Source organism: Acartia tonsa, chromosome 3, assembly GCF_053477335.1.
Source record: "Acartia tonsa isolate MP-2025a chromosome 3, ASM5347733v1, whole genome shotgun sequence".
NCBI classification, from domain to species: domain Eukaryota; kingdom Metazoa; phylum Arthropoda; class Copepoda; order Calanoida; family Acartiidae; genus Acartia; species Acartia tonsa.
Window position 1 is genome coordinate 22,469,780 of NC_137262.1, and position 21,771 is coordinate 22,491,550.

A 21,771-nucleotide genomic window follows, 5' to 3' on the forward strand; every position below is an offset into this window, starting at 1 on the left:
TTGGAAAATATAAAAAATAGCCTAAAACCTGCTAAAAAGCAGTCCGACCGCCATTGATGTTTTATAGTTAATTGTGCTCCTTAATGATGGGAATGTTGTCAAAAAATTTCAGCTCTCTATCTTTTATAGGAGCCGAGAAAATCACGTTTCCCCCAATTCATTAATTACGGACGGACGGACAGACGGACGGACGGACGGACAGACGGACAGACGGACGGACATTGTGAATTATAGAGTAGCTTCGCTACTAAATATACATATATATTTTGTTTCGTCATTCTTCTTTGTTGAAAATTTTTATATAATATATAAAGAATGAAATATTGACAGGAGAAATGTGAATATACTTTGTACTTTTGGTTTTGTAACGTTTTGCATCATAATTTTACACAAAATGTGTCTCAATATTGTATCTTTTTATTGGTTTCCAAACTTTAACGCCAAGGCACAGAGTTTTGTTAATTAAATTGTTATCATTGGCTAATCACAAGTATGACAACTATAAAAAATCTTTAAATTATTTGAAGAAGAATGATTTAAGAAAGAAACCTACAAAGAAATGTATAGATAGAAAATGAGTTTGAGAACTCGATAACCTTAATACTAAGCTTCCCTATCTTATACTTATTATCTAAGCTTTTTTAGTAATCTTTTTGTTTCAAAAGAAGCAATTAAAGTATTGCTAACAAATTTTCTGATCGATAATAATAACATACTCAATTTTTGTATATTTATCATTTTGTGAGTTATTAAGAAAGAAATGATGCTAATTAACTGAATTAATAATACAAATTTTGTTGTTATAGGTTCTTTCTTTATATAACTTTATTTCAAACCTCTCTCCCCTCTCTCCTTATTTGACTCACTTAAATGTTAGACAAATCTGTGAAAAGTGTTGAGATGACACTTTTAGAATATTCTCAAGGGAAGAAGGAAGGGAGAGACAGACAGAGAGAACAATTTGACAAATTGTATGTTTGTCTCAACTCAAATTGTTGAAAGTAGAAAATAAATTTTACTTTCTTAAAAAGATTACAGTACCTTTAAAATTGCTATGTAGAAAGATTTTTTCCAAAGGACAGAATATTCCGTTTTTTAAAACAAGATCTTGGCAATAGGTTAAAATTTTTGTTCGATATATTTTTAAGTCAGTTGGCTGCAGATAGACTTGATGACTATACGGGCAGAGGTTTGTGTTACCCTTGGCCTCTGTCAAATCTATATTCTTGCCTAGAAGTTTACACAAATAGTATATTACAAATATTTTCATCTACCCAACTCTAAAATGGTTCCTGCCCCGTTTTATGTATCCAGGCCTAGACCCCTGAACAATTAATTAGTTTCAACATTCATAAGAATATACACAAAGTAAGTATGCTGAATCTTTCAGGAAATTTTAAAAATGTTTTTTTCAATAATGACTTCATAATATAATTTTGGGTATAATAAAGAAAAATAAAGTCATAAAAATGTAAGACGATAATTGACTTTTCAATTAAAACATATCTTCCAAGATAGTAATGAATGTATAGATGTATAGATGTATAATACAGACAATTATCTGTCCTAATTGGTGGAAACTCTTTTTGTCTGTTAGAAAATTGCTTTCTGTTTTTTTTATAGGGTCTCGGCTGTGTTTATATTTATGACGCTATTAGCTGATTTTAGAGATTCAATAAAATATCAGGAAAGGGTACCCGCCCTGTGGGCAGAGTTCATGCATACAGATCATGTACCTTCTAATCCTTTACTTTAATGTATGCACAGGATGATTTTTGAAACAGCTGAGCCGAGCGACGACTTAGGGTGATTGGATATATATTTTAACGGTTAAAGCAAGGTTATTTCTTTAACAATACTGTTTTTATTTTTCTTTGACTTTTTTGAGTTGCAATCGTTTTATTTTTATCACTCGCTTAAAATCTAGAAAATTTTCTCCATCAAATAGGATTATTTTAATGGTCATCTATCTGACAATCCTAACCTTGAAACTACATCCATAGCATATCATGTCCGTGGTCTGTATGTCTGTCTGTCCGATTGTCCGTCTGTCTGTTCCAACAAAAAAAGATGATTTACTCGGCTGCTGAGAATTGGATAACTGATAACATTTTTATCTAATCTATAACTCACTTTCAGTTGTTCCGTCGGTTTTGATTGAACATGAAATCATTATTGATTTCTACTGGAGTTAAGCTTATGATATTTAGGGAACAATTTACTTTATAACTTTGTCTATCCTTCTTTTTAGCTATGCTATGCTGCTTTTCATAGTTCATCTTGGTTTATATTGCATTTTATATGTTGTAAAAAAGAGTAAGTATGGTTTATGAATGTAGCTGTAAGCCTAGCTGCATGATAATATTGCAGTCATCATATGTCAATTTCTGTCAATAAATGTCCTCAAAATCTCTTACCATCTCTGATATTCTCTGTGCGCAGCTACTCTATAATTAATGAATGTGCGTGCGTATGACAGATGGCACCACAACAGCTCTCTGAACTTCCTTTCTCTTCATTGATTTCTTTCTAGTAGCGATGTTTGGATGATTTGTATTTATTGTAAGTCTATCTTTCATGAATGTATGTATGTATATTAATTATATATATAGGTATTTTATAAATTTTGAACTTACAATTCTTCTTCTCTGTCAGTCCGTCTTTAATGGAATGGGGAAAATGGGAGTTACTTGGCTGTTATTTAAGATTTAAGGCTGATTTTTTTGTAAGGATTTTTATTACCAAAAATAATCTCGTATAAAACTCAATTTGTCACTCGGTCATTTCTAAACTAAAATTTATACACCTATGGACAATATTTATTTCTGTCCTTCATTCTATTCATATATATTTCCTATTTTTCTTACAGGAAGAAAAAATTGTAAACATGCATAAACAAGACAAGAAAATAAACTAGTCTGAATGTCTATAATCTATCTATTTAGTCTGGTCATAGCTTTGGTCAAGTTAGAAATGAGAAAATATATTTCTTATTGTTGTTTATAAGGAAACAAAACTAGTAAACAACCATAAGCAATATATACACTAAAAAAGTGAGGTCAAGCAATCTATTTTCCAGTATTGCCTAGAAACCGTTGGGTACCCATTGGATTAGAACTAGTTCAAGCCATATTAAACAAGGATGACATCACCCATAAAAGCGAAGCTCTGAAACGGCAGGACAAACGGACATCAACACTTGTAGAGTGTCAGAACTGAATAAGCAAGCACAATATAAATAATTAATATAAAAGTTGAAGATTGTAAGTAAATTTGTTGAAAAACTACTAAAATACATGATATTGTTTAAGGACATGCTTACATTTTAGGACTTAATTATAGAGATGCTTCGCTTATAATATTGTATTTTGTTATTATAGGAATCAGTATTCCAAAAATCAGAACAATCGGATTATTTTATAACATAAAAATTAGTTGTCAAAAAGGTTAAATATCAATATGTTAAAAATGGACGCACGGTCATTCTAGTAATAATTATAGAGTTGCTACGCTTTATAAATTGAACCTACCTACTACAGGAATCATCATGCAAAGTTTGGAATCGATTGGATAATTCTAATCTGTTTAAATTAACAAAAAAAAAACTGTCTGTGACGTACGGACGGACCTTAATTATAGAAAAGTTTCGCTTTTAAAAAGCAGTACGTATCGTGTTACAGACAATAGTCCCCTCGTGGCCAACAAAACTATCCTTGTCTATAATAAGATACGATATAATAATAACTATTAAAAATACAGCACAATATATTACAGCACAAAGAAATACAAGTGTAATGAAAAGGGACTTTTTTTTGCTATTTTTACTCTATTCCTTTAAATTGTTTTTGGGAGATGGCTTTTTTAAAAATCTTCGATGTGTATTGTAAACTTATTTTATATAAATGTTTGTATGTATGTATATTATTATTAAATATGTATATATGTATTTTTACATTTGTTGCACTCACAAGGCATAATTGTTGAAAATGATTATTTACAATAATTATACAGGATTTTTTTGGAATTGCAATTTATATTTTTACAATCTATAATACAAAGTAGCTTGATGTCTGTCTGTCCGTCCGTCCGTCCGTGTACGTCCGTCTGAAGCTTAATATCTCGGTAACCACTGAACCGATCGGATTCTACTCTTCAGGGTATATACCTATTGGTCCTGTGGTGGTTTTAAGCTAACATTTTGCTGTATACATGTTGGAAGTACTCTTTGATATCCTAGGCATTCAATATAATATATAAATCCGGGAACAATGGTCAACAACATTTAACACAGAAGGAGAATGAGAGAGAGGGAGAGAAAGAGAGATGGGTTGGGGGGTGGTAAAGAGATAGTTAGTAAGAGACAGAGAGAGAATAATAAAAAGATATCAGTTGATATTCTAAAGACCCCAATCGCAATTTTACTTTTATAAATGGTCCGAACAAAAAATTATAAACCATTTTTTATGATCATTTGGGTTAGGTTATTTAGAATATGGATTAGACAAACCTAAGAGTGTGAACTTTTTAACAAGAGGAAAGGGGTTTTCAAGTTTGGCTTCGAAACCGATTAATATCCGCTGGGGATAAAAAAATTGGTTTTAATTATTATTTTTCATTTTAATATTCGTGGAAAGCTGTCTATAACACGATGCAATAAATAACTATTCTGTGGTTCATTATTGCCTTAAAGTCTTTTCAATAATTTGGCCACTTCAGAGGCTAGTGGTTTTTGCTCAATCTTTTTAAGTGGGTGGAATTCTAACATTTCCTAGATTAATAAAATCATAGTATCTTTCCTTTTTATGCCTGAAAATAATGCATAAACCAACAGGATTGTTTATTAGAAACAGGGCTAATCTATAACTTGGGTATTTTTATATGTCCGACAATATACAGTACTTAATAGTAATTCAAAGACCTTTACATATATGCTAATATACGTGACATAGACGTCCAAGGGGGGGGGGGGGGTAATGGGATGATTACCCCCCCCCCCTCAAATTTATTTTCATTTTACCCCCCAATTTAAAATTTATCCCTACCCTGGAGTGCCGTAGGCACCCCCAACCATTTACCCCTGCCAACAGATTTCAGGGGGGTTAATTACCCCCCCCCCCAAGCAAATTTTAACCCCGGGGTAAAAAAAATTGCGGCGCGCTTTGCGCTCCATTTTACCCCCCCCCCCAAAAAAAAAAAAATTACCCCCCCTTAAAAAATTTTTACTCCCCCCCCAAAAAAAAAGCTTGGACGCCCCTGATACGTGAATACACAAGCTAACAGAACAGATGCTTTAAAATGTACAATGTTGTAATCAAAATATTGTGCAATTACTAATGGAATTTACTTATTCCGTCAATTTGTTTTTACTTTTCATTGCTATCTATTTATCTATTTCATCAAAAATATTGATTTAATGTGATTGCTGTTCTACCTATGTAAATAATTGACCTTGATATATGTTTGTATATAAGATTAATGTATTGTCTGCTTCTCTGCAATACATCTTAACATAATTTTATATACTACCATCCTTTCATACATTTATCTACTTATAATTTCTTTATAATTTGCTTCTTTTAATGTTTGTAGGTAATTTTCATTTCAAATGTAGCATTCATATTTTTGTACATTAGAAAATATGAAAACATCCATAAAATTGCATGTAAATTTGTTAATTAATTTTACTTTGTTATCATATGAATCATTAGTCCAAAAATCAGAATAAAAGGATAAAACATAAAAATGTATTGTCCAAAAAATCGACATTTGATTTGGCGGTGGGAATTTCTGATAACAATTGTAGATTTGTGACGCCTTCGAAATCAAATCTGATTATTTCAGGAATCATCATTAAAATTAAATTTAAAAAAAAATGAAAATTGACTTGAGAGTCTTTTATTAAATTCCTATTCAATGCATCTTTTTAAAACAATGGCAGCTTCGCTCCTAGCATCTAGGGGCTCTCTATTCGAAGGGGGTGGGTTAATAAATCATAAAAATACCATAAAACCACAACCACGAAACCAATATAAAGACTTAGGGTATAGAGAAAATAAGTAAAAAGAAATGTGATGATTGTTTGGATATTTGCGAACCTTTTGTTTACCTCAGTTCACAGGATCAATCCACTTTCTCTTTCTCTTCCTCTCTTTCCCTCTTTCTTTCTAACTCTCACTTCTTTTTTCTTTCTGTTGAAAAGAAGAGTTGGATTAAAAAGATGGGAAAGATATCATTTGATGGTTAAACTCAAAAACTGGACATTAAACAATAATTTTTAAAAATTTCTATCATAAATTTTAATTCGGCCTTTATTCAGATTTTTTTTGTGGTTCAATATTTATCATAAATTTGTTTCTTTATGTTAAAGTCTTAAAATCATACAAAATGGGATCATCTATTGTATGCATGGTTTATTACATATCTTCGAACTTATTCGATAAATAAATTGTAGTAAAATCCTATTTACCCCTGACCAAATGTGCCCTTTCTGTTTTATTCATTCTGCTACATGGCAAAAAAACAAGCATTATACGTTCTTTTACAAACCTAAATTTTAAAGTGTATATGGCAATAAATTTCTGAATACAATTGTTTTGTGAATTTTATATGCACCATTTCAAATCAATTGATACCTTACAAAACCAAACATATAAATAAAACTTTATCAATAAAGACTTTTAAAATTAACTATTTTATTAAGACAAAATAATGGCACAAAAAATATTCAAACAATTTATAAAATTACTAGGTATTAGACAAATTATTTAATTAGGTAGGTTTAACACTAAGTATAACTGTAATTGTATCTGTTTTCCTGAAAATATTTAGACTTAGACTTTGTTTTGAAATATATCAGTAATAGAGCAATAGAGTATTTAGCTATAGAGTAGCACTTATAGACTAGATTAATTGATTGTGTTTAATAATATATACCTAAGTTTGACAAAGAAAGAGGATAAATGTAAAAAAGTTAAGAGTAAAAATTAAAAGCTTCCAATAAAATAAATATTTACATTACTTCATCTTGGCAGAAGACCTGGATTAGGTAAATAAAATAGATATGATATATAGAAGATACTAAGACAATTTTATCCTTATTCTCTTATAAACAACAAATTATAAACACAATTTAGATATTAGATTTTATAGAAAAACACTATTCATTCACTTTTATGGATAAATGTACACATAAGCTGACTAAACTTTTAATTTCACAGTAGTGGTAACTTGGCAATAAGAGTAAAACTTGGATTTTAATTATCTAATCCTGATACACAATATAACCTTTAAATTACTACAATGATTTTAAAAACTCACCCTATAATGTGTCCTTCCAGGTGTAATGAAAGATTGGTAGTAAGTACTGGCCCAATGGTGGGGACCCTTCCAAACATTCTATCCTTATTCTGAAGTACAGATTTCCTATAATAAGATATATAATATGACCCCCTTCCCAACCTAATATATTCAAATTAATGCCTTATAAAATAAAGGGAGACTTATTATGAAAAGGTTTTAAAACAGAAAATAATTGAACAACAAAAAAGGATTCAAATTTAAACTTAAACACTATAAAAACAATAAAACATACTAAACTATTTAACTTTTAACAATTTTAACTTAATAACTGAAGATTTTAACTATTAACAAATTTAACTTATAAAATGAATTTACTACTAAATTGTAGAACAGATGCTTTCAATACGACGAGTTTTATAATACAAATGATAAAATATACTTACCATGAAATGTAGCAAATTACAGGTTCTAAAAGTAAACAAAGAAAATGCCTAAAAATTCCTTAATATGTATCTTTTAAAAGTACAAATATTAATTAAAAAGACGAAAACGTTACGTTAGAATCTACGGCGATTTTAATCTATTTGAGTACAAAATGAAAGTTTTAAGTAATTTTATGTTAAGATTGCCCTTTACAGGCGCCGATGAAACAAAAATAAAAGATAAAATAAAAGTATTTTTTTAGAAATTTTAAATAGTAAAAGTACGGCGATTTTTGTTTGTTTTGTTCAAACAAAATGTAGAAAAGATTAGAAAATTTGAAGAACAAGAAATTTCGGTAAGAATCTAAGAATTTATAGAACAACAATATATTAATGCCTTCACTCTCCGTCTAATAATTTACTCAAACAAAAGCACAATTTTAATTTTTATAGTATTATCCTAGTTAAAATGATTAATTTGGACAGAAGTACCGCAAGAAGTTTAAGCATTTTGTGAGACTGTGATCCATAATTGGATGGGTCAGAGAAGTGCATCACTATCTCACATCCATCCCAGAGGATCAACAATTCAAAACAGAAAAAAAAATATTTAGAAAACCTGTAATAAAAAATATATGTAAATAAACTAAAGTTTGTTTTGTAAGGAATTAGAACCTACGTGGTAGTAGGAAATTATATTTGTAATCTAGTTACATTTTTGTGGAGTCATGTATAATTAACAGTTTAATTACTAAAAGTTTATCTATTTAATATATTAAAATTCAATTTTTAAATGTTGCTTGGTATTTGGTAAGTTGATCAGAATCTTTAATTATTTTGCCAGCAGGAGTCAAGATTTTATAGAATCATTTTATTTGCTAAAAAGCCAATTAATTTTGTCACTTTTCCTTTTTATTTCGCTACATTTATGGAACACCTATGAAATAATTTGAAAGGGGTAAAATGTAAGAAAGTAGGTTTAGAGTTTTTTTTTAGTTATGGCATTATCTTTAAATAACAAATCAACAAGAGAATAAATCTGTAAAAATTTTATTAGTACGGCGTTGGTAGTTCACAATTAGCTTCCGATTAAAGTTTGTTGAATGTTATTAAAGAAATGTGTGTCAGGCAGGGTGGGAGGGAACCTTGAACTTTTAATTAAACTGGTACCCAAAATTGATTGGTTGTACAAACAAGTAGTTTCCAAAATTTCTCCTCAATATTCATGATGTTCAGAAAATGTAAATTTGTACATCATATTTAATTTATCACCAGTTGTCTTCTCCCTTAATATCCCTGAGAAAAGTTATTTTAAATAAAAGATATCACTTATATTCTTGAAGATGTACCTAACTCATAGCCTCTTGTACTGTTGAAAACATCTTTATACAATGTTCATTAAACTAGGAATTCATTTGTTAATTTGTATATTATGTTGGGGAAGGTATTACAACTATTTCATAAATACCTTGAATCGTCGGATGGACCAAAACATAACCCCCCCCCCCCCACAATACTTTTTTTTAAAAAGCGTTTCCAACCATTTTGGTTCTATAAACTAATCATATATAGGTAAAAAGATGCGGCTTGTGGTCCACTTAAAGTTCAAGGAAATTGTCCAGCAATTTCATTTATCTTCTATGTACAGTTCATAACATTGTACTGTACATAATTCAAATATTATATCAATTCATACAATTACTCATAATTATGAAGTTAAGTTAACTTCTTTATTAAATGATAGTCAGTAAAACCTATGCCTTAAGAATATAGGCATATGCACCATTGCACATACTATACATCTATCTAATGTTTCTAATAAGTTAGTAATTATTTAACTATCTTATTGATTCTAAATTAAAACTTGTAAAATCTAACTAAAATGTCTAAATTGCAAAAGTTCATGAATCGCTTTTGATTTGTTTAAACAAATGATGGGGTCATTTGAGTTCACATTCATGGTAAGTTAGTTATCATTAGTATTAAATGTATCAATTAATTGAATTCCATCAAAGGAATTATATCTTAAGTAGAAAATCAAGATAGCTAAGTCATTCTCTTTAGATAAAATATTTTTACAAAATCACGGATTATCATTTTTATTAGATAGCTAAAATAATCATTAATGCTTATTAAGCGTACAATTAAATAAAACTTTTTTTTTCAAGATAAGCATTGTTTGTATTGCTTAAGTATTAGCAATATATCTCTAAAGTTTGTTTTATTTTATTGTTTTTTCCTAATAAGGTAAGACATTTCTTTTTAAGATATAATAAGTTTGAAACTGCGATTTAGAATCTAGAAGAAATGGGTCGATTTAGAGTCATGAAGGAAGCTTTAAGGCAAATTTTATTTTTATTATTTTTTAAAATAAATTTTGTAGCATTGCATACAATTTAAATATCTGTTATCCTGTTATATTGCTTTGTTAATTTTGCTTATAATTTGCATCCTATTTGGCAACCTCACAACACTGTCTGGGTTATACAACACTAAATAATCAAAATAACTAGAATATTATGAAAGACATTCACACTTTGAGTAGGTATTATAAAATGAAATCAATTAAAAAAAAATATCAACTCTTTGAAAAAAGATAATTTTACGTCAGCTGAAAGTAAACCATAATTAAAAAACTAGATTAAGTAATAGTTGGGAGCAAAGACGTCCAAGTCCGAGGTGTTGTTGCAGAAAAAGCATATAGAATCTTCACATAAAAATACAAGCAGTTAATCTTAAAAATCAAAATTTCCTAAAAAAAATAAATGTTATTTACAGCAAATAATTACCTGCCAATCTTTATTAGCAGTGAAATCAGCCTTTAAACGAAGAACTAAAAAAGGGGGTTATTGAGTAGCTTTCATTAATAGTAAGCTAATCTTAATAACAAGCAGTTTGACTTCAACAAAATATTAAATAACGTAAAATATTTGAATTTGGGTGATCATAAAGTATATAATTAAAAACAGTAAATAAACCTTTACACCATAAAAATTTCATTCTCCAATTAATCTATTATGGAATATTTTTATATAATCAGTCCTGAAATAATTAAAATTTATACAAGGAAGATTTTCTTTATTGTTTATACAAGTTCTTTATGTAATTTTTACCTTTTTGGATCTTAAGATTTACACTAAGGCAACTCTGTCAAAACTTAACTATAAAATTTATATAAAAATGGTAAAAGCTTATTGATATTTTATAATCTATAATACAAAGTAGAACGATGTCTGTCCGTCTGAAGCTTAAGATCTCAGTAACCACTGAACCGATTGGGCTCTACTCTTCAGGGAATATACCTACTGGTCCTGTGATGGTTTTAAGCTATTTTCTTGGAGGGTGGGACACCCCCAACCCCCTCAAAAATGAAAATACCCCCCCCCCCAAAAAAAAAGTGATTACGACTGACACGAAATCGATAAACCACAGTTCAAAATTAGCACTTATGGTAAGGGCAACGAATAGAATAAATTCATAAGATAAACTCAAAATATAAAGTTTTTGAGTATCACCGCTTTTTAGAATGATGTGCATAAGACACTGAAATCAAAAGAAAACTGAGATGAAATTCAATTCTTTAGAATTTAGAAAAGTTGTGCGAGTGTCCTAATTTCATATTTTCCACATTTTCTTTTATTACATCATTATATGAGTATGAAATAAGATAATTATTTTCCTTTCTTCTTCATTTTAAAACAATAGTTAATAGACTTATGCGCTCTATATAAATTCACTGTTCCCCTCTACCGTTTCTAGCAGAAAACCGGACAAAACTATTTTTTAATTGCACGATAGGATAAGTTCTAAATTTTCAAAGCATTTGAGGTGGAAGTTAAATTGTTTTTAAAAATATTACAGTAACTTGTTTAGAATTTTAAAATGTATATTTGATACTCTAGATATGTGGGATAAATTAAATAATAGCCTAATAATCTCTATAATCCATGCTAAAAAATTATAAAAATCAATCAGTAATTAAGACTTTTAGTAAAATATGATTTTGAACACTCGATTTTAACTCTATCAAAAGAAATTTTAAGTATAGGATGGTTTGTGCACCGCTCAGTAGAAAATTAGGTCCTATTGTTGCTCAATTGTCTAAAACCACAAAGCAATTTCAGCCCAGAGTAGGTGAATATTGTTTTGATATACAAATCTATGAATTGACTTTAGACCACTCTTAAAGTGTAAGAGGTAGTCAAAGTTTGAGGAATCTTGGCCAATTAGTATTATAGTCTTGTCAAAAACAAGTATGAGTAAATACACAACTAGTATATATATCTAACAAATATATAAGGTGGAGACAACAAACGAAATAAATCTAAATTAATATTTGGAGGGCAGATAAAAAGGTCGACTTTACTACGATGTGTTGCTCCCCAAAATCACGGAACCTCCAAGAATATTTTTTTTCGAATTAATTTAGCTGTTGGTTACAGCTGCATCTAACATTAAATATTAAGACAATCTGTTTTTCATAGTACTTGATCTCATAGATACCTGATTCAAAGAAGGGATGAATTATTTTAGTAGTGCTACAATTAGAATCTACTAATAGAAAAGGAATCTAAAAATGGGAGGAGAAAGTTTAAAGACCAAACAGTCACTTTCAGAATAGCTTTGCAACTAAAAATAAGTTGTGCTACTGAATTGTAGAAAGGGCAATAAAAAAAGTAAAGCTATCAAAATTCCTAATGTAGAGAAGCTTCGCTCCTGTTGAAAGGTTCAATAACTTGAAATTGGCGGCTGAACCAGGGAAGGTGAGTGCACATTCCATATCTATCAGAAAATAGAAGGTGAAATTCCTAGATCAGACCAATGGACCACAGAAAGACCACCCTATATTCTTCCTTTCAACTTCATTCATAACTATCTTTAATAACTAACCTAAAATAAGAATGAAATTTCGTCTATAAATTAAAAATTGATTGTGGTCAATTTTATCTGGAAGGATATTGTGAAATAGTTTATTCACCTGATGAAAAAGTCGATATTAGGATAAAAATTTCTCAATTATTTAGATAGATAGGAACACAAACATGGAGGTATATTCAGCAATTTAAATAGATATAAGTTTGTATAGAATTAGTCTTTAGTATCAAATAGAAGCGGAACGAACCTCGTAAAAGTGTCTGACTATGACGTCAGAAAGAATTAACAATTAACCAATGAGAGACCGCTATATATTTTACCATTGGTCAATTACAGTGAATACTGGCTTCTCATTGGTTAATTGTTAATTTTTCTGTCGTCATAGTTCGACACTTTTACGAGGTTCAAGCGTAACAAAATAAAAGAGGGATTGGTAAGGAAATAAATAATTGAAAATGCAGGAATAAGGTATAGCCAACAGGCGAAATAAATCTAAGATAATATTTGGGGAGGGGGGCCGGGCAGATGAAAAGGTCAATTCTACCAAGTGTTGCCTAACAACAGAAAATAGGTTTCATGATTTTTTTCCGAAATAATATCGTTGTTGGTATGAGCTGTTAAAAATGAGGGGGGTGTAATTTACCGTATACTTCAAATTAACGTCATGATAAAAAGAACAGTATTCTAGTTTGCTTCAATACGCATTTGAGCGTAAAGCCTTCAGAGATCTTGCTGAACTTAAATAATACCATTTAGCCGTTCTATTTTTAAGAATAATTATCTAAATTCATATGTAAATTTATATCTATGAGATAAAATTCATTCACTGCCCAAAGAAACAGTAGAAAAACTAGGATGCCAACGTCCACAAGGGACGAAGCTAAAAAATTATGGATGTAAAAACGGACAAAGTCAATTATAGAGCAGATGTTTAGTAGCAAGAGATAATAAATATATAAGTAAGAAATCACAAAAAAAATTAAGGATTTATCCTACATATATTTTGTATTGGTCTTTTGCAGCATGATCGACTGATCCACGAACCAAGATAATTATATCCTGGATTCTTATCGACGAAAAGAATTTTCATAAAAAGATATATCCGTCGATCTAGAACAGGAGCCAAGAAATTCACCTTTTCTCAATTTCTTACAGACAGGCGGCCAATTCGAATTATAGAGTAGCTTTAATACGAATAAAAGTATCAAAAAATATTCCATGTATTAAATTTATTAACAGTATACATAAAAAGCAACATAGCAAAACAAATTTATACAAAAAAGGCTTTTTCATTCACAGCAGCTTTTTAAATATCATATCTAGGTAATCTCATTTCACAATTGGCAATTTTGTAGCTGATTTTAAAGGTAACAAAATCAATAAGTTGTGCTAAATCTTTGGGAAAATTTTATTAAGTAACTTTAATTAAATACAAATGTGATTTTTCTAAAAATGCTTTATAAAGAGATCTTGCTTAATCTATTATTTTTAATCTATGAAACAAAACAGCATTAAACTATATCAACTAAATGATGTAAAGGGACTACAATACATTTCAAACATTATATACAAAGTTTTCTAAAACAAGTTGGGAAGCACCATAGCGTTTAAGATGACAAAATTAAATCAATGTTTTCGGTCCGTCTATTTGATTGACAGGTTTATTTCTCCATTATTACTTCAAAATAACAAAAATTGCGCAAATAGGTAATATTTTTCAAAACTTAAATAGGCATTTAAAAAACAAAGCTTTACACTCTTTAGGTATAGTCTTACTCAGATTACAAAAAGTTGATTGTCCAATATAATTTTAAAAGTTTTTTTGGGGAAAACTGTTTTTTTAATGACTATTTTAAGAGGGCGATTATTGTCTCTTTTTATGACAAAAGCAAAATATGCTAAATAAAGGCAAATTATAAAAGGTACTTTATCAAAGAAAGTCAATCTAGTATTTCGGAGTTGGCAGCCCTGGTCTACTGAGCTTTGATTGTCGTGGCATTGATGGTATAGTTGGTTTGGCAAGACCACTTGCACCATGTTGAACAGCTGGCTTGGGTGCCGCCATGTTGGAATATTGCAAATTGTTCGCTGGGTCTTGAGAATATTGTAGAGAGTTGGAAGCTCCAGGTGCCTGATTAAAGATTAAAATTATATACTCAACTTTGTATTTATATAAATACATAAATATATTTAAAATTAAGCTACACATTGTCAAACAAATACTTCAAAGGGAAAATATTTATCTCAATACAGTACTTCAAATTTTAAAATAAAATTGTTTTCCTTGTTTTAACGTAAAATTTTAGAAATATTTTAAAGATTATTATTAAAAAGATTTGAACTAACTAGGTAGGTAGGTATGCACCTAACTAACTCAATTAAAATTTTTACCTTCAATTTAGAAGAACTGGATGAGGGCATTTTTAAATGTCTGTCATTATCTGCAGAAGACACTTTACTAGTACCAACTGTTCCAGGTATAGCTGATGTGAGCTTACTCTTGCTACTGCTGCCAGCTGTTCCTTGTGGCATCATTGACAGCTTACTGCTGCCTCCTGATCTTGTCGGCGTTGATAGCTTGCTTGAATCTGTATTAGGCGTTAAAAGTTTACTAGAACTTCCACCAGATAAAAGTTTGTTTCCTCTTACTTTACTTGGAGGTGACAGATGAACAGGAGTAGGTGGCGAGGACTTCAAGTTTTCTTTGTGCGGAACTTTCGGTGATGAGGTTCCTGTCTTCATACTCATATTGGGAACCAACTTTGAGCTAAATCGCATCGCAAATGATTTCATTATTTGAGTTGGTTGTCCACTGCTTTTATCTTCTTCTTCATTCTTCTGCTTGGTTGATGATTTATTTTTGCTTAAGTTTGGAGAAGATGTTGCTGTGTTGGCCTGGACTAACTTACTGCTAGATAGTTGGCTATTTTTACTTTTATGGCCTTCTGAACCTTGACTGTTTACATTATTTGTATTGGTAACAGATGCAACAGTTAGATTACTTTTGACTGCAGAAGATTTAGTAATAACTGGAGAATTCATAACATTCATGGCAGCACTAGACATAGATCTTATGGCATTATATGCATATTGCTTGCTAGCACTTGAATTGGTATTTTTCGAGTCACTGGCATCATTTGTTTTTGCAACAGCAGCCATTTGTCCAATCTTACTTTTGCTGTTACTATTGCTGAGTTGATAACTGGTTGTGCTTTGTGTACTATGACTTAACATTGGCTTTCCAACCAAATGTGATTGTGATTCTATGGAAGATAAATTCGAAGCAGAAGCAACTACTAAGGTTGTGGATGATAATGTTGAAGATGAAAGGCTGCTCTGATGTCTGCTTGTAAAATCTAAAGATCCTCCTATTGTTCTAACTGATGGTGATAAAGTAGATGGAACTGCTTTAGGATCCCTCAAGTCTAGACTGTATCTGTTCATTTTAGATTTAGCCAGTCTAGATCTTCCTGCACTAGTAATTGAAGATTGTAAAGTATCTGATGTTGTAGTTAGTGGTGATGTTATAGTTGATGAGGCAACATTGGATTGTGAAGCAGATCTCATTGGTAGAATAGGTGATGATGAATATGAAAGTTTGGATAATGATTTATGTTTGTCAAATGATGTAATTGTGATTTCATTAATATTAATAGCATTCTTTTGTGTTGGTTCTGAGGTTACTATGAGTTTTGGTTTGCTGGAAGATTCTTTATTGAAATTGTTAATTGACGGCCCTGGTTTGCGAAGCTCAGAGTTTGAATCTTGACTGCGCAGTAGTTCAGAACTAGATCCTTGTTTTCGCAACTCTTGAGAGGAACCCTGTTTCCGCAGCTCCTGGGAAGCACCCTTTCGCAACTCTGCTCCTAAAGCACCAGTCACTTTGCGCAGTTCTTGGCTCGAACCCTTGCGAAGATTGGAGCTGGATCCAACAGGTGAACGACCAGGAGACATCCTTAATGTTCTTAAATCTGACGTACTTGTCCGTGGAGTTGAAGGAGCTGACAAAAATCTTAAACTTGATTGTGACGTTGGAGTTGATAATTTTGTTGACTCAACTACACCTCCACCATAAGAACGACGTTGATGGTTGGCTAACAATCTACTGGAATTAGCCCCGCTACTTGTAGACAACTTTGATCTTGGTAAGGTTGAAGTAGAGGTTGATATTGAAGACTTCTTTGGTGTCCTTAATGATGAACTGGTTGGTGTTGGAGAAATTGTTCTTGCATGTGATACAGGGTCGTGATCCTAAATTTTAACAGCATGAAAAAATAAATATATGATGAAATGGAAAATATTCTCAAACTTTTATACCTTAATACCGACAAACATGCTTTTTATGTCTTTAGTTTAATTACCTACTGTTTATAACGACTGGAAACTATTTCTAATGCCCCTTCCCCTCCAAAATTTGAAGAAAAAAAAAATACGCCAATTTTCAAAAAGACACAAATACATCCTACTGCTTTTGACGATATACAGCTTGACCCCATAATTTTTTTTGTCAGTTTTTTTTAAGATTTTCAATTGTTTGGATGTTTCCAATTAACGTTAAATATTCATACCTGTAAAGAGATATAAGTTCCAGTTTTCTTGATCCCCAATCTTGAGTGAGTTTGTGGTTTCTTACCATCATCAACTTCTGTATCAGCAGACTTAATAATAATCTGGCTCGGGCCCTCAGCAACTTGGTCAATAATTTCAAGAGTTGTAGCGCTAGTTGTTGGCGTGTAATATTTTTGGTTCAGTTTAGATTCAATTGATATTTTATTAGTTGTTTCTTTTAGGGTCCTTTCTGTTGATTGTTTAGGGGATGATAATGAACTGATAACATTGTTATTTTGTTCAACAAACAGATCATTATTAATTTCATCAACCTTTTTAATGATATCTTTTAGATCTTCATCTGTGTTTAGTTTCTCATCTGAAATTTTAAGATGATGTATTTTAAGATCAGCTGGAGATTTTAGTGAGCCAGCAATACTACGTCGTGGGGAAGGTAAAGTTTTACTAACTGCTACTGAGGTATGTGGGGCAGGAACAGTCTTATAGTAGGAAGGAAGGCTTTTCTGTGGTAGCTGCATCTTTGTTAATAAATTCTTATTTTTCTGTACTGTTGCTAGACTTAGATCATCAATACTTTTAGTTGGATTAGTTATGGTCATATGATCACCTTTAGAAGAAATATCTAAAGCTGAGGCAGGACGGATTAGTTTGAGATTCTTGGTCAGATCATGCAGTGGTTCAAACGCGCACTCGTCAATATCTGGAGGTGGGGGAGGTAACAGGTCATCAATGTCTTGTAGATCACTTATACAGCTGATTGTATCAGCATTGTCAAGATCTGCTATTTTCAGATCATTATTAGAGTTGGATGATGGTATGTTCGGATATGGTGGTAGTGAGTCGTCGGAATCACTCGAGTCAAAATCAGGACTTGGCAGTTTTGTGTTAAAAAATCCAGATGGTGGGGGAGGTAAGCTTGACAATTCTGTTGGTGAAGTAATATTTTCTTCCCTTTTGGCGCCTTCTTTGTTTGAATCAGCTGATTTGTCACCAAAATGGCGGGAAAATGAGGCACTATTGTCGTCTTTGTTGCTGTACCTGCTGCGTCCAAAAGTGGTAGGAAGAGAACGTGGCTGCCCTGGTGATAATTGTGGGCTGCTGCTTCTATTGTCAAAAGCTGATTCAAAATCAAGACTTTTACGTTTAGGCGAAATCCTTGATTTAAATTGTAGTTGTTTATCATCTAAATCATTATTTAAACTAAGACGTTTTTGTCCGTTATTAAGTGGGGTGTTAGCTATGCCAACCCCTGCCCCACGAGGTATACTACGCTTCACACTTTCCAATTTCTGCTCCATGGCTGCTTTGCGGGCTCCCTGGAGGCTTTCAGGTACAAAACCAGTTTCTCGGCGCAGGCTGTCACGTTTAGCCGCCCATTTTTCCGCCATTCGCTCTATTGTCCCATCGTTCCAACGTCTTGGTGGCGGGGAAGGGTCTGTTAGTGAGCTTCTTAAGGAGAATTTTGGCGAACTTCTAGGAGAACTACTTGGTGAAGGAGTCATCATACTCCTTGATAGAATATTTTCATCAAGATTTTTAGTCAATTTTGTTTTGATCAAACCAGATCTTAATTTGCCACTAGACAAATTATCCGAAGTTAGGGAAGAAGAAAAAGGGCTGGGGCTCAAACTTGATGCTCGTTCAAATTCCTTTTCATAATGCATCATTTCTTCATTGCTGATTAAACAGTTTGTTATTTCTTCCTCTTCATCTGAAGTACTTGTTTTGGAACCTTTGCGCCGCAAAACAACAGGCGAAGCAGCTCGAGGTGAACTGTTACCAGAAGCTGTCAAAAGTGAAGCAGCTTTGGTGCTAGAATTAGCAACCACTAGATTAGGATTGTTTATGACACTTAGGTTAGGAAGGCTGGAAGCTAAGCTCTTAACAGTGTTATTGTTGGATAGTATAACTCCAGCATCAACTAAAAATTCATGTTCATTTGTGTCAATATTATTAGCAGCAGGATTTGTTGAAAATGATTTGTTTTGATTGCCACTAACAGTATTTAATGTTGTCATATTTTCTTTCTTCCATGAGGGTTTTAATTCACTTCTACTGCTAGACATTGCATTTTTAAGTAAAGTAGAACTTTCCGACGTTGAATTATCAGAGCTTTGTGGTGAAGGGGCAGACATAAGACGTTCAACAACCAAAGGTCTTCGTTTTAGTGTAGGCGGCAGACTTTCTGAACGTTTTCTTTCACCTGCTACTAGAGAGCGTAGACGAGATGGGGCGGCTGGCTGGAAAGATATTGGACTGGCTGGCGGACTGCCGTTGCCTGCAGAGGGTGGCGGTTCTGATTCCATGTTTAGGATTAGCTGCTCCTCTCTTTCTTTCCTAGAATAACAGGGAAGATAAGAATGAGAAATAGCGAAATTAAAAACAACCCTTCATAAAATTCTATTGTTCATACATTTTTCTTCTATTTTCAGAAGTCGGGCAGTGTCTGTATGTCAGATGGCTTAAAAACTTTCAGTACTTTAAAATCCAGATTGGTTATTAAAATTCTAGAGTATCCAAATATTTGTGCTCCAATTATTTTGATCACAAAAGGGGGTAATTTAGTATATTATCATTAGGGGTTTACATCAATCTATAGCCCATCATCTTATCACTTAAGATCCCTGAAAATATAGAGAGAAGGTGCGCTAGTGAAATGTTTGTAAAGCTTGTTATCAAGAACTGTAATTTGAGCATGTTTGACTTTAGACTAACATTTGATTTTACTATTATGGTTATTTTTATTGTAGAAATTGCTTTTGTCTGATTTCATTTATTGCATGGAATAATTAGAGTAGGAGAAAAATATTTCTATACACAAATTTTAAATTTAGAATTTTATTTAAAATTTTTAAGATTTTGTATGTTTAGTTATACAATAAAGTTATCTAAAAGTTTTCTCTTGAATTTTCTATTACTTTGCCAGACTAAACTGAAATCAACAAACATAGTGTAATCATACAAAGGAAGGTTTAAAGATCTAGAAACATAATTCATTAAAAAAAAATTAAAACATTTGTCCTTATGTAAAGGAATAAGATAAAATTGGGAGGCAAGAAATAGTTTTTATGTAAGTTGTCAGTTAATACTTATTTAAATAGTTTTAGAATGCAACGTCTCCTAATTCAAGGATTAAAAAAGTGATTTTTCGAGAAAACTTAAACCTTCTATCTGAAAAAATGTAAGCGAGCCATGAAGCCGGTTGATTTATTAATATTGAGAACTTTTAAAATTGTACTGTAGGTCTTTTGTTATTCTGGTATATGTATGGTAGAGTATTTATTCCCTATTTGAAGATATTTGTATACGTTACACCCACTCGACTACCAACTAAATGAAAATTGCATTGTGCGATCTGAATTTACAATTTATTTCACGATCCTTCACTCACAATCTCTTGGATTAAAGAATTTTTAAATTAGAAAAAAAATGCTTAAATAAAATGCTCTACAAATCATTCATTGTCATTGAAGAAAATAACAAAACTAAATTCAAAAAGCTTAAATGAAAAAGAAATTAAATTTTTTGTCTTTTATAAAAAGTATTAACACTTAAAATCTTTATGGGCACCATTTATGTGTCTATTTTTTTTTTAAGTTACCGATATTACTTGTGCAAACACCCTTTAAGAAAAAAAGACCTATCTGTATATCTAAATTATTCTTCATATAGTTAGCATAATTTAAGAAATAAATTAATCATTTTCTAATTTCTTTAACTTGGTAAAACACACAAACGCACACACATCAGTATTCAATATTGGAATATCCAATAATTTATATTGGGCATGGGTCAAGTCCTTATCTTTCCAATAATTTTCAGTAATCTTCAGTCAAGTTAGAGTTTAAAGTATTATTACAAAAATTTAGAAAAAGGTATTTTGTTATTTTTTCTTAATAAACTTGACGATAGAGTTAAAGTTCTTTATGGACTAAAAAAATCATAACACAAAAATATTTTTAATCGAATTTAAAATTTCACATTTAAAAAAAGTGTATGAGACATTGACAAATTCTAGTTATATAAGGTCTAGACAAAGATGTATGAGGAAAAAATCCAAATAAATAAAATCGGATTATATGCAATTTTGTATTGTATTATCTTGTATTTAAAAACAAGGGTTATTACGACCAACAATAGCGAAGCTGTTTAAGCAAAAAAAAAACAAGGCAAACATTAAGAAATAACGAAAGGAAAGGAAATGAAAGAAATATAAAGAGGAAACAAGGGTTAGCTGTCCGCTAAGCAGAGTTGTGGCTCAGTAATCAAGGTCTTTGAGTGTAAGTTTTCTTTTCTCCCTTCTTTTTACAGGTTTATATGTTTCAGTGAAGGAGGGAGTGGGGACAAAACCGCGACAGTGACAAAACCGCGACATTGCAAAAAAATCTATAATAAAAAAAACCTTAATGCTAGAAGGTCATGGCCGCAGAGCTCGGCCCCCTGGCCTGCCTAGCCGCGGGCGCTCGGCCCCCTTGCCTATAACCTAACCTAACCTAACCTATATGTTTGAATGTTTAATGTACATTAACTTAGATTTTTTCAAATTTTTAATATTTTCTTTTACAATAGTTAGGTTAGGTTAGGTTATAGGCAAGGAGGCCGAGCG

General features: G+C 31.4%; 1 protein-coding gene across 2 annotated transcripts in view; it reads right to left on the minus strand.

Annotated features, from left to right (window-relative positions):
- Window positions 1-13,810: 13,810 nt before the first annotated feature.
- LOC145313659 (uncharacterized) overlaps window positions 13,811-21,771 on the minus strand; it is a 31,113-nt gene continuing 23,152 nt past the window's right edge. Inside the window, exons 17-20 of one of the 2 annotated variants that reach the window (XR_013877444.1) lie at window positions 17,165-19,502; window positions 14,988-16,847; window positions 14,445-14,727; window positions 13,811-14,319 (exon numbers count right to left, since the gene is read on the minus strand). Coding sequence is in view for 1 of the 2 variants with exons in the window: in XM_080153165.1 (XP_080009291.1) it covers window positions 14,542-14,727; window positions 14,988-16,847; window positions 17,165-19,502 (4,384 nt within the window). In the remaining variant the exon portion in view is untranslated. Of the gene's footprint in view, window positions 14,728-14,987; window positions 16,848-17,164; window positions 19,503-21,771 lie in introns of both variants that reach the window. The other variant, XM_080153165.1, reaches the window with a different exon arrangement.